General features: G+C 40.8%; 1 protein-coding gene across 1 annotated transcript in view; it reads right to left on the bottom strand.

The window, feature by feature from the left end:
- LOC132542137 (basic proline-rich protein-like) overlaps window positions 1-5,105 on the bottom strand; it is a gene marked incomplete at its 3' end in the record, with an annotated part of 7,930 nt that extends 2,825 nt beyond the window's left edge. The window contains exon 1 of the mRNA XM_060204918.1: window positions 5,043-5,105. Within this exon, the coding sequence (XP_060060901.1) occupies window positions 5,043-5,105 (63 nt within the window). The remainder of the gene's footprint in view (window positions 1-5,042) is intronic.
- Between the last annotated feature and the right edge of the window lie 9,229 nt (window positions 5,106-14,334).

Below are 14,334 nucleotides of genomic sequence, written 5' to 3' on the forward strand. Positions count from 1 at the left end.
TGTAAATTAATCTAGCAAACATATTTTCCAGATCTATCTCAATATCTTTAAGTACAACAGGTACTTCAGAATATATCTTCTACCAACATCAAGTACCGCTCATTGGACATCAATTTAGTTTGGAAATTACTCCTTTTTAGAAAACCTATATTGATTTTTTAATTTTTTTCCTTTATTGAAGGATTAATGTTTCACATCTGACATTCAATATAGTTTGTACATGCATAACATTTCTCAGTTTTCCACCTAACAATACAACTCTCACTAGGTCTTCTGTCAACCTTTTCCAGGACCTGTACTCTCCCCCCATCCACCCCAGAGTCTTTGACTTTGGTGCAATACACCAACTCCAGTCCAGGTTCTGCTTACTGTTTTCTCTTCTGATCCTGACTATTGATTATGTTGATTGGTTTAAGATGCTCACCAACCTCCCAGAGGGCAGGAGAAGAATTAACCTCAGGCTCATCTTTCAGCTCTAAATGTCTCTTCACTGCAGTGTATTTTCAATCATTTTATATGAAGTTCTGTGGTTTTTTAAATTACATCATCAGGGGGTCAAATAGTGGTGCAGCTGGTTAAGAGCACACATTACAGGGCACAAGGACCCAGGTTCAAGCCCCTGGTCCCTACCTTGCAGGGGGAAAGCTTCACAAGTGGTGAAGCAGGGCTGCAGGTATCTCTTTGTCTCTCTCCCTCTCTATCTTATCTCCCTCTCTCATTTTCTCTCTGTCTCTGCCCAAAAATAAATAAATAAAACATTTTTTAAATTTTATTTATTTTTAATATTTGATTTATTTATTATTGGATAGAGACAGAGAAATCAAGATTAGAGGGAGAGAGAGAGAGAGAGACACCTGCAGCCCTGCTTCACCACTTGTGAAGCTTTCCCTCTGCAGATGGGGACCAGGGGCTTGATCCTAGGATCTTGGACATTTTAACTGTGCGCTTAACCAGGTCACCACTGCCTGCCCTAATAAAACATTTTTTTAAAAAAATATTAAGTGAGATCAACCTGAAAGAGAAGGATAAACATGGGAGGATCCCACTCATGAACAGAAGTTGAGAAGTAAGAACAGAAGGGAAAACACTCAGCAGAACTTGGAGTGGAGTTGGTGTATTGCACCAAAGTCAAAGACTCTGGGGTGGGGGTGGGGGGTGGTCGGTTCCTAGAATATGATGGCCTGGCCGAAGAGGACTTAGTGGGGGTTGAATTGTTATGTGGAAAAATGGGAAATGTTATGTATGTACAAACAATTGCAATTGCTTTGCAAGTGGTGAAACAGTGTTGTTGCAGGTCTCTCTCTCTCTCTCTCTCTCTCTCTCTCCCTATCACCCTTCCCTCTTGATTTCTGTTTTGTCTCTATGCAATTTTAAAAAATAAAAAGATAGTTAACAACAACAAAAAAAAAGTCGACAGCCATACTACCCTGAACATGCCCAGCCTCAGCTGACCAAAGCACATCAGTTAGGGGAACTGGGACAAGGATGACCTAAGGGAGGGTTTAGAAGTGAAATGCCACCGTGTAAAAATGTGACTTTCCACCCATCTCTTGATGGAGAGGTTACAAAAAACTCATCTTGTTATAGGGAAAGGTTCTTCATGCATTGTTCTTGACACGGAATTGAGAGAGCATGATTTTCAAGTACTTTAAACTTTGTTGGAAATAAATCATGTTAGGGCATGAGAAGAAGAGAGAGAAAAAAAGAAAGAAATTTCCATCATCCTGTTGGTCACATGATAATACCAGAAAGAGAGCAAGATGCAGCCTTTAAAATAAATTATTTATTATTGGATAGAGACAGAGAGAAATTGAAAGGGGAGGGAGAGATAGAGAGAGAGAGAAAGACATAGAGACACCTGCAGTTCTACTTCACGACTCATGAAGCTTTCCCCCTGCAGGTGGGGACCAGGGGCTTGAACCTACGTCCTTACACACTGTAAGGTGTGTGCTTAACCAGGTGCACCACAGCCTGGCACAGAATTCAGCCTTTTAAACCCAAAGCCCCGCCTAAATCCTCCAAGCCATACCTGTAACCAATCCTATTTTTACGTGGTAATTTCTCCCTCAAGGATCTCACCTCTGATAGGTTAAAAAGGTCAGAACTTTTAATTTCCACCAGCACCAATAATACCACCAATTATTAAAATGAAGTAAAGACAGTGCTGATAATAACACAGTTCTGAAATGCTAGGGAAGATCTTCCTTGAGGGATATTCAAGGTGAATGGATCTCAGGAATAGGAAAGGGAAACAATTACTAGACACCGAGGCCCCTTTCTGGAAAAACAGGACACCCGTAATCTAGAGATAGAAAGCCAAGCCGTGGGGCAGTCTATTTTCAAAACAAGACAGAACCGAAATGCAGCTCCCCTTAGAAAGCCCTACTTCCCAACCTAGATCTGCAGGAGGAGCAGGGCATTTCCTCTTTAGTGGAGAGAGAAGCCAGAACAACAATCAAGTTGAGATTGGGAGCTGAGCAGGGTAGTTAATTAAGGCTGCATCTTTTATTCTCCAAGGCAATTCAGCACAGTTTGAATGAGCCCCAGAGCCAGTTGGTGGTGGGAATGTCTCCCTGGGCAGTGAGAGAGTCCAACTTCATCAGCATGACAATAGCCCCCAGGATGCACTTGTGCTGATGTAATGGCCAGAGTGGGGGAAGGGGCTGGAAAGCCTTGTTGCAGAAGCCTGGAGCCTTTGCAGCTGACTGGGGCTATTTCAGAGCATGAAATTCCATCCCTCTTTTCTTTCTTCCTTTTATAAGAGATGTTTGCTAATTGGTAGAGCTCAGAAAACAATATACTATTAAGAATCTCTTTCTTCCTCACACCACCACCCCACCAGACTCCCATTTTCAAAAGTCCTCGTTTGTTTTATCGCTTCATTGCAAATCTCAACATTTGTTCTGTGGTTCACATGAAGTCTTCATTTTTCTTTCTTTTCAACATGCAACTTATAAACAACAATTTTCTCCAAAAAGAACAAAAAAAAGATTCCGCTACCAACTCTTCTGTATCAGGGTTGTTCTAAGGCATGCTCTCTGCCTTGAAGGATCTTGGCTATGGGCCTGCTTGCAAGCTCATACATTTGCCTTGTACAGGATGTATTGATATAAAACATTTTGGAAAAGTGAGTCATGGAAAGTTAGTATGATTTTGTAATTTTTTTTTATTATTTTCTTTTAAAAAACAACGAGATCAGGAGAACGTATTTAAAGTTGGAGCAATTGAATCACATAAGTTGACAGGCTAATGGTTAAAGTGAGTGGAGGCAGGACTGGGAAGTGAGGCCAAATGAAGTTTTGGCCAGGGGTGTTGGTGAGCTCTGCCATCTATCTCCTCAGTAAGTGGCCTGAGCAAGATGCTGCCCTGCTCTTCTGCCTGGGTCTTAATTTGCTCTTATGTTGCTGAGAAAGGCAGAGCAGAGCACAAGGTTTTCTAAGCTCCTTCCTAGAGCTCTTTGTGACCAATTATCAGATTTCTCTGTTGGACCAGAACATAAACAGATACACTAGGAAAATGAGTGATCTTACTATTCTATAAGGACAAGAGGTCCATATTCAAACTGGGTTTGTGCTTTAATTAAAGCCCATCGTCATTTTGTGTACTTCAAATGAAGCAGATGGTTAACTGCACAAGGGAAAGTATGCAATGTTCCCCCACTTCCCTGTGAGCCTGGCAGCTGATGAACAGAAAGAAATAAGAACAGAATCACTACAGGAAAGGTTCTTTACTGTGAAGAGTATGTGAAACTCTGTGCACTAGGCAGCCTCCTGTCTTCCAGTTCTCCCCCACACCTCCAGCAACCCCAAACCCCTACCCTCCCTCATGGCTTCTCTTCTCTGGTCTCCACAGGATAACGAATTTGAAATTATCTTTGAAGAATTTCCTCTATTCAAGTGTGTCAAGTGGTCCAGCGGTCTGGATTTACCCTTGAAATCATAATCTATCTCTCCAACTTCCTCCTCCTCTTCCTCTCCCTCCCCGCTTCTCCTCTTCCTCCACCAGATCCTCCTCATCCTCTTCCCTTTTAAACACTCTCACCCAATAATGTGGTGCTAATTAAAATATGATGCCATCTTTCTCCCAGGACTTCTATTCAACATGCAGAGATGGGCATAATTATTGCCCTAAAATAAACTATCTGGTAACAGGTAAACTCAACCTGGTGCACCAATGCCTAGCCCCAAGATAAGTATCTGAGAAGAGAAAGAACTCCTGGGAGGCCATACATTATGAAGGTAGAAAAATCTCAAATTTATGTAGGTTTTTGTTTATTTTTATTTTATTTATTTTTTCTTCCTCCCAAGTGTCTATCGAAATTATCCCCAGTAATGCCTCTCAAGATATTTCAGTAAGATTCCTGCTAATTATCAGCAGAACTGACTTCAAATCATCATCTTCTCACTTTTGGGGAATTATCAGAGGAAAAACAAGATAATAGAACTTGCAGAAGCTGTAAAAAAAAAAAAAATCGATAGCTTCTTAACTAAAATGGAACAGCTTGATTAGAAAAAGCCAGATGACTGTCACCAAATAGTTTCACTGATGGGGTTATTTCAGGTGATCAGGGAATTAACTTTACTATTCCTGTCTGCTCCCAAAGAGGCAGAATGCCAGTGGATCCCCACTCTAAGCAGCAACAAAGATCTTGGTCACAGTATCCCTTTGAAAAAGCTCTTTGAACTTGGTAGGGGTTCACTTTATTATCATTATTATAAAACATTCCAGAAGAATACAGCTGGCTCCCCCCCCCCCCCACTGCCCCCTCAGGCCCAAGTCTGAGGTTGAGTAAAGAGATATAGACCAGTGGCTTCTTCTTCTTTCCCAGATTTATCATCTGACTTTATCTTGGCAAGGCATATACTCACATACACACACATTCACATGCATCCACCACTTCGCTCTCTCGCTTGCTCTAACAGTCATAGTTGTCTCAGAAAAGGAAGAGCCTGAAGTTGAGACAGTTTGCAGCTGGGGACACAATATGGTAAATGGAAGAGAACGCACCCTCTTTGCACAGCTCAATGCCCCCCAACCCCCACCTTGAAGCCTCGAAAGAAATCTTTGTCCAGTCCAGGTGTTGGCTGTGTCCTCTTCACCGACATAACATCCTGTCTTGAATTATTCAGGCGCATTCATTATGTATCCCGCCTAGACACAATTAAATCATTAACTTTCCTCTCCAGAGAGCAGCGAAGCCCCTGGGGACTGGGGGAAGTTGTACTCTTTCCCAGTCCAAATGTGTGTTCACAGGAGCTGAAATGAAGGGAAGGGTTTGCAAAGAGGAGTTGCACTGGGGCCCCCTCTGCTCAGAAAGTCAGACCCTTATGGCCTTTGCCAAGTTATTGAACAGCAAATGTAGCCCTCATGGAGGTTTGGGGGGGGGGTGGTGTGTGAGGATGGGCTAAGGTTGTAGTGCATGATTTGAATGTATTTGAGGAGTCTGTATGGATGCCCTGGGGTGCTTCAAAATCGCAGGGCATTATGATTTTATGATGAGTGTGTGCTGGGTTGTACGCGTTAAGCTGTGAACCAACTGGCAGGTCTCCACCAAAGAGACTTGAAATGAGGGTCACGGGAAGGAGGGAGTCAACTAAATCTCAACCTTGCATCCTTTTGAGATCAACAGAGAAATCATAGCAAAAGGCTTTTTTTTTTTCATTATTAAAGCAAACCAAGAAGCGCTTTTACGTATGGATCACAAACAGTAGCAAGTGACTTTTACAGAAGAAAGCACTGTGTAAACAGCATCTCTGAGCAAATCAATTGTGAAATTATAGTCCGCTTCAGGTATATTTTGGAAGGTGGGTGAAATGGTGGGAGAGGCAAGACTTGCTTTGTTTTTCCAACCAAAGGAAACTGGAACTTCATGCTGAAAAGCTCTGGCCAGTTCCATGCACCAAATAGATGAGCTATTTTTAACTGTCCACTGGGAACTGGTCAGAGACTGTTCAGTCCCAAATCTTAGTTCTTTAGGGTAAATAACTGTAGGCACCAAGACATTCAAGGTGGGAGAGATGTCTCACACAAACTCAATAAGGAAATAATAGACTTCTCTTCCCTCCCCCACCAGCACACAGATACTAATATAAATATTATTTATATAATAAATGTGTTACGTACACAGAGTCAAACCTATGTTGAACGACTGCAAAGTAGATCAGATCACATGCCTCTCAAGTAGACCTGAAGAGGCCCAGGGTGGCTGTTCTGTGAGCTTACAGACACCTTAGTTCTCTGGCCTTGAAAGGGATGGAGAAGGCTAGCTCAAGATAGACATGATCATGTCACAACACAATTATCCTTATGGCTGGTTCAAGTCATTAAAGTCTGTAGACCAGTCTTTCTTCACTGGGTTGATTCATGTCCCAGAATGTTTATCAAACTCTAGACACTTTGGGTTGATAAAATTAAAAAGGTGAAAGGTGAGGAAGGATGGTTTTCTATTGACTTTTAGGGAGAGGAGTACAGATGACAATACTAAACTTTCTATAGTCCACGAGACACGCACCACAACAAAGAATTATCTGGCCCAAAATGCCAATTGTGCTGAGGTTAGGAAGTCCTACTCAAACCAATGACTGTGACTTCAAGTCTTTTAGAGAGTAGTCCTTGGTTGTCAGTCTCAAAGGAAAAGTCCCCATCCTAGCATCCTATTGGTCATGCGTATGCTTATGCCTTCCAACCACAAGGGTTTGGAGATTTTTATAAATTTTTTTTTGCCAATTCAAAATCAACATCCTTTCCAAATACCCTTTATGCTGATTAACAAACTACAAATTTGCAGAAAGGGCTGGTCATCAGCTAGAGTCTAGCAATTGAGCAGGGATTTGTGGAGGCAAGCCTGCTTAAATCCATGTCTGGCATTTCCTTTCTCTGGTATATTGCCAATGACACCCCTTGGCTATAGGTGTCTAAAGTGATAATGGTATATAGAGGACGCGTTACATACACACTATCAAACCCATCCCCAAACACTGCAAAGTAGATCACACACATTTCCAGAAGCCCCTCAATCAATGGGTGCCAGAGGACCAATTAATGAAGGAAGACTTAGGTTCAGCTCAGTTATGTGTTTATTTATAGTGGCACCACTAGTAAGAAACTAGACTAGTAAATCAGGCGGTAGGGCAGTGGGTTAGGCGCACATGGCGCAAAGTGCAAGGACCATCCTAAGGAGCCTGGTTTGAGCCACCTGCTCCCCACCTGCAGTGTGTGGGAGGGCCAATTCATGGGTGATGAAGTAGGTCTGCAGGTGTCTGCCTTTCTCTCTCCCTCTCTGTCTTCTCCTCCTCTATGCATTTCTCTCTGTCCTATCCAACAACAAATGACATCAACAATAATAACCACAACAAGGCTACAGAAACAAGGGCAACAAAAGGGAGAAAAAATGGCCTTCAGAAGCAGTGGGTTCATGATGCAGGCACTGAGCCTCAGCAAAAACCCTGGAGGAAAAAAAAAGAAAAGAAAGGAAGGAAGGAAGAAAAGAAAGAAAGAAAGAAAGAAAGAAAGAAAGAAAGAAAGAAAGAAAGAAAGAAAGAAGAGAAGGAAGGAAGGAAGGAAGGAAGGAAGGAAGGAAGGAAGGAAGGGAGGGAGGAAAAAGGAAGGAAGGAAAGAAATTAACAGGGACAAATTTGGGATGGTCTAAGAAGAGTCCCTCTGGTATCACCTTAGAGGCAGACAAGATTCTACCTGCCTTCCAATCATTCAAAGTAGTCTACTGTTAGACTATCACTTTGGGCTAAACTGGGTTTACACTTGAAAGATCCTCAACTCCTTTACCTGAGAATTATCAACATCTGTCATGGGTTGGCAACGTTCACTCACACAAATGAAACTCCAGCAAAAAACAAAACATCTCATTTTACACAATGATTTCAACAATTTTTGCCCTTGAGGCTTTTACAAAACCTTTTCAAGACTGTAGATAGAGGTGGCACTACCTTCCTCTCATTATGCATCTCTCTCTCTCTCCTTATTTATTTATTTATTTATTTATTTATTTATTTATTTATTTATTTTTAGTGTAGTGCAGGAGACTGAGCCCAGGGTCTACTTCCTGGTCCAAGTTTTTATGTTTATTATCATAAGAGACACAGAGAAAAATAAAGAAAGAGACAGACTTTTCTACCATCGATGAAGTTGTACTTTCTTTGTTGCTTTCATTGGGTACCAGGATCTCACAGATGTAAGGTGCTTACTCTACTGTCCAGCTGCCTACTCAGCTCTGATTTTTCATTTGCTATCTTTATTATATGTGGCTAATAAGTGGTGTTTTCAGCAGAAAATTCAAGGAAGAACACAGGAAAAGAAGCTCTTAAAAATACTCGCGTAGGGAGTTGGGCTAAGTGCACGTGGCACAAAGCACAAGGACCAGCATTAAGGATCTCGGTTCGAGCCCCCAGCTCCCCACCTGCAGGGGAGTCACTTCACAGGAGGTGAAGCAGTCTTTCTCTCCCCCTCTCTGTCTTCCCCTCCTCTCTCCATTCCTCTCTGTCCTATCCAACAACAATGACATCAACAAGAATAATAACTACAACAACAATAAAAACAAGGCCAACAAAAAGGAAATAAATAAATATTTAAAAAAAAAACTTGTGTAGGGAGTTGGGAAGTAGTGCAGAGGGTTAAGCGCACGTGGCACAAAGTGCAAGGACCGGTGTAAGGATCCCAGAAGAGCCCCCAGCTCCGCACCTGCAGGGGAGTCGCTTCACGGGTGGTGAAGCAGGTCTGCAGGTGTCTATCATTCTCTCCCCCTCTCTGTCTTCCCCTCCTCTCTCCATTTCTCTCTGTCCTATCCAACAATGACGACATCAATAATAACTGCAACAATAAAACAACAAGGGCAACAAAAGGGAAGAAATAAATAAATATTTGGAAAAAATTAATAAAAATATTTGTGTTTTATTATAGCATCATTTTTTATGAAGAAGATCAAACAAAGGGGAGAATTGTGCTTTCCATCTGTCCTCTGGAGCAGAAAGATTAAAATCAGGACTGGGCGATAGCTCACCACATAGAACATGCATCTTACCATGCCTGTGGACCCAGGGTTCAAGTCCCTCAGCCATTATACAGTGACACCATACGAGAGAGAAATTTCATGAGCAGCGTAATAGTGCTGTGGACTGTGGAGTCTCTCTCTCTCTCTTTCTCTCATGAGCACTTTGTTAAAAAAAGAAGAAAGAGCCTACCTGAAGCAGTGAAGCCCTGTAGAAAAATAATAACCCTGCCAATAGAGAGAGGAAGATAGTTGAGAAGTGTGCACAACTCTCTGCCTAAGTGGTGTTTTAAGTTCCTAGTTTAAAAAATATATTAAAAGTAATTGGGGAGTCAGGCTGTAGCGCAGCATGGTGCAAAGCTCAAGGACTGGCTTAAGGATCCCGGTTCAAGCCCCTGGCTCCCCACCTGCAGGGGAGTCACTTCATAAGCGGTGAAGCAGGTCTGCAGGTGTCTTTTTCTCCCCCTCTGTCTTGCCCTCTCTCTCTACCTCTCTCTGTCCTATCCAGCAACGATGACATCAATATTAAATACAACAATAAAAAACAAGGGCAACAAAAGGGACTAAATAAACATTAAATATATATATATATATATATATATATATATATATATATATATATATATATATACAGAGAGAGAGAGAGAGAGAGAGAGAGTAATCATATCACAAACATGCCCAGAGAAATGAATTCACTGGAATGAAGAAGCTAGGATAGGGACTTCTTAGATTGTAAGATCTTGTGTGAAAGAGACAAGAGAAATGACTCTGGAAAATTGAAGGAACCCAGTTCCGGAGACTCGGGGATTTGGAGAAAGGTTTGTCTAAAGGTTTCCGTTGAAAGGTCAAGCTTAGGGCCTCAGAGAACTTGGATGATTTAAAATACCTTCTTCATCTCATATGCTTGGCAAACTTAAAAAAAAATAAATAAAGATTCAGAATACGTAGAAACAAACAGCCTAAGTGAGCCAGAGACAGCTGTTAGCTATGAGTGCAGGCACTTAAAATAACTGGCATAGACTCTCCCTTTTGGTCCACACACTGCTCAAGCAAAATCAAACATTTAGCTTTCACTTTTGTGTGATGTATCATCCCACATACACCTCTCAACACGTGTCCATTAGCTATAAATGGTCCCAAATGTGGACATTTCTGAAGTGATAACAGCAGAGCTATTAAAACAGTGACAGATTTTTTAAAATACCTGCTACTCCATTCCCTCTTTTCTTTCTTCCCTTCCACCCACCTCCTACCATCTTGAATAACTTATTTATTTGCAGGTCAATTAAAATGGATTTATCTTGACTTATTTACATTGCTTGTCAAACCAGGAGTAAATATGCTAGCTAAAAAAAAAAAGTACGTTCATTTAATAACTGTTGGGGAAATGTCTCAGTAGGTTGAATAAAGAGTCTACATGTGTAAAACACTGGCTTCAATCCCAGCATGGCATATGGCAGCGCAAAAAGGTGTTCTGATCTGTACCATAAAAATAAATGTTGGGAATCGGGCTATAGTGCAGTGAGTTAAGCGCACATGTCACGTAACTGGAGGACCGGCATAAGGAACCCAGTTCAAGCCCCCAGTTCCCCACCTGCAGGGGAATCACTTCACAAGCGGTGAAACAAGTCTGCAGGTGTCTTTCTCTCCCCATCTCTGTCTTCCCCTCCTTTCTCCATTTCTCTCTGTCCTATCTGGCTATAACAACATCAATAAGAACAATAATAATAACCACAACAATGATAAGAACAAGGGCAAGAAAAAAGGAAAATTAATAAATAAAATATTTTAAAATAATAAATAAATAAATGTTAATATATGCACATTTTATTAAGAAGTGCTTATTCCTATTTGATAGCTTTGCTTCTTCTAAAATAATTCTCATAGATTTCAGAATCTAAACATAAAATAACTACAAGGGAAAAAAAAACCCAAGAGGTAGTAGTGTCCAGTGTCCTTTAGAGTTATAGAATACTAAAACTAGAATGGATATTGGAATACAAAATAGTTCAACCACCTCTTATCCTCACATTCATTCATTCATTCATTTGTTCATCCAGTTCTTATTACGCCCACACTATAAGCTAAGAATGCACAAAAAATTCAGGAAGCAAAAACCTACACATTTCACAAACTTAGTAAGGTAAGTCCAAAAGAGGAATCAGTGGGCTTCTGTAAAGGGCATAAAAGCAAATATTTTTGGTTTTGTGGACCATATGATCTCTATAATAATTAGTAAACTTTTCCACTGCATCCAAAAGCAGCCACACACAAAATATAAAACAAATAAGCATGGATAAGTACTGATAAAACTTTCTTTGTGGACAATGAAATTTTAATTTTACATCATTTTCATATATCCAAAAGAAAAATCATTCATCCCTAGATTTTTTTTCAAGTATTTAAAAATCGTTCTTTTTTTCTTTTATTTTTAAAATATTTTATGTATTATATAAAGCTAGAGATAGTAAAAGAGAGATGGGGAGAGAGGGGGGAGGATAAAGAGACTTGCAAAGAGAAACAATTGCATCACTATTTCACCACTCAGGAAACTTTCTCCCTGAGAGTGGGGTCAGGAGCTAGAACCGAGATCCTTGAATGTGGTAACATATGCATTTACTTGGTGTGCCAGTCTAGGCCCCAGTAACAATCTTTCTTAACAAACAAATTACACAAAACACAGTCAACAGTAGTTGACCAGCAGGTTGCAGCCTGTCAACTATTGGCCAAGAGGAGGAAAAAAATGTAAGAAATCATAACTTGCTATTTGGTAACCTGACTACGGTGGAAAAAAGATTATGGTTAGATGTCACTGAAATTTCTACTAGGAGCAATGGAGTAAGGAAGCTGAACCTTCTCTTAGGTTTTTTTTTTTTTTTTTTTTTGCTTCTTAAAATCATGCCTACAAGCCATTACCAGGCTATGGACATAGCAGAGGTGACAAGAATAAATATGGGTAAAAATAAATAAATAAATAAAAAGAATCAGAAAGGTAACATGAATCTGAAGAAACTCTCTTTCCCAGGTATCAGCAGAGATGGAAATACAAGGATGTGATATTTCTTCTAGCTTTTGGGCCCTCCTGGAGGCCTTCGATTAGAATTTTTGTACAAGCATCTTGCCTTGAAAAGACCAAGGGTGTATCACACAAGGCAATCAATTTTATGAACATTTTACCAAATGCTCAGAGTCACAGGGCTTCTTGGTGTCATAATAAACATCCCCTGTCAGGTCTGTTTGGTTCTGAGTTCTCTCCATTCCACAGAAACCATTTCAGTCAAAGCAGAGTGGCAGTAGCTGGGTAAAAGACAGAATTGAATTGGAAATTTCCCCCAATGCCCCCCAAAATACTGAACATTCTCATTGTTGTGATGTTTGACACTGTTATTCTGTTTTTAATATCTATCATAGCATTGCAAAGGGACATCCATTTGGTTTTGTTTTTTTCTTTCAGGAACCTGTAGTGACACATCATTTCCTTATTCCAGCCTTCCTCTCAACCCAGAGAGGAATGGAGGGTCCTGGGAAGACAGGCACTGGGGCCAGAAAGCCCTGTAGGGAGCGGCTGCCACTCACCAAGTGCAACATGCATTTTGCCTTCATCCCATCACCTCACTGGGTCATCCAGACCCCATGGAGCCTGAGGGTTTCAAATGAACTGTAAGAGGAAGGGGAATTATTAAGAAATGGGAAACAGAGTAAAAGTGGACTCTGCCCAGAATGCAAACTTTTCCAAGTGGACTATGTTCCAAAATAGAGACAATTAGGAAGTTAGAAAAAAGGGTAGGAAACCCAGAGGTCTAAATGCAAAGGTCTCAATTAAAGAGAGGTTTCAGGCCAACAGGAATTTTCTGTCACTGTTCACTGTGAGTTACTCAGAGTCGTGAAAGGGATGGGGTGGAGAAAGCAAGAGTATTTTCTCTTCTGTCCAGACCTTTGTTTTTGTTAGACTTTGCCACGTCTTGGAGACATAGGAGCGTGAACTAATCAACATGGAATTACTTAGGATAATAGTTTCCAGAGGGATTCCTTTACTTTTTTGGACACAAAACACAGGTTTTGTTTCTAAAAGAAAACTATATTGTTTGTTTCCAATACTTTCTCAATCTCTCTCTCTCTCTCTCTCTCTCTCTCTCTCTCTCTCCCTCTCCCTCTCCCTCTCCCCCTCTCTTTCTCTTTTTCTTTCTCTTCATTCTATTTATTTACTTGACACCTGTCTGGCCTTATTTCCATGAACTATGGCAGTAGCACAATTAGTTGTTTTTTTTTTCTAAATGGAAGCCATCTAGAAAGTCATTGAGTAGCCTATTGTGTATGATGTAGCCACATCAATGTACAAATAAGTCTATAATCCCTACCCCTCAGCAGGAAAAACAGGAAACATTAGTTTGCACATAACAGTTTTCTTTGATTATTTCTGTATATAGTGGTATATTGTTCCTTAACTATTTTACACTGACAATTGGATCTTTTCTAATATTAAAATTAGGTATTTTCAAAAGCATAAAATATCACTTGTCCAGGCATATAGAAGGACTGCAACCGTCAACCAATTCTTTTTATATTTATTTATTTTCCCTTTTGTTGCCCTTGTCGTTTTTCATTGTTGTTGTAGTTATTATTGTTGTTGTTATTGATGTCATCATTGTTGGATAGGACAGAGAGAAATGGAGAGAGGAGGGGAAGACAGAGAGGAGGAGAGAAAGACAGACACCTGCAGACCTGCTTTACCACCTGTGAAGCGACTCCCCTGCAGGTAGGGAGCTGGGACTCAAACCAGGATCCTTACGCCAGTCCTTGTGCTTTGTGCCATGTGCACTCAACCCCACTGCGCTACCGCCCAACTCCTTTCAACCAATTTTTGAGCATCACACAAGGGAATGAGCCCCATTGCCGGCCATATGGACCTGGCCCACCTGCAGTCAACTGATGAGCAAACTCAACCAAAAACAGCTGAACTGGCATCAATGAGCTGACTGCCCAGTTCATCCGTATAGAACGGTGACTATTATAAAACTCCTAGATGTGGGCTGTTTGCGTCATATGAATAACTAGTCAGCCCAACAGAGAACACAAGTGCCTAGATTTGAATCTCTCCTTTGTGTTTCCAAAGCTTCCTCAGTTTCCCTTAGTGATAGCATTAAATTCTGTCTGCCTTCCATCCCCAAGTGCTTTTAATAAGAAGTCTCTGAGTGGTTCTGGACCTATCTTCAAACCAGCTCTAGCGTGGGTCACCATATTTCAATTGAAAGATTTCTCTAGAGCTGATAAGTATTGTAGTATTTCACTTAGAATAATGTAACACACACACACACACACACACACACACACAC

This window comes from Erinaceus europaeus, chromosome 12 (genome assembly GCF_950295315.1).
Source record: "Erinaceus europaeus chromosome 12, mEriEur2.1, whole genome shotgun sequence".
NCBI classification, from domain to species: Eukaryota; Metazoa; Chordata; class Mammalia; order Eulipotyphla; family Erinaceidae; genus Erinaceus; species Erinaceus europaeus.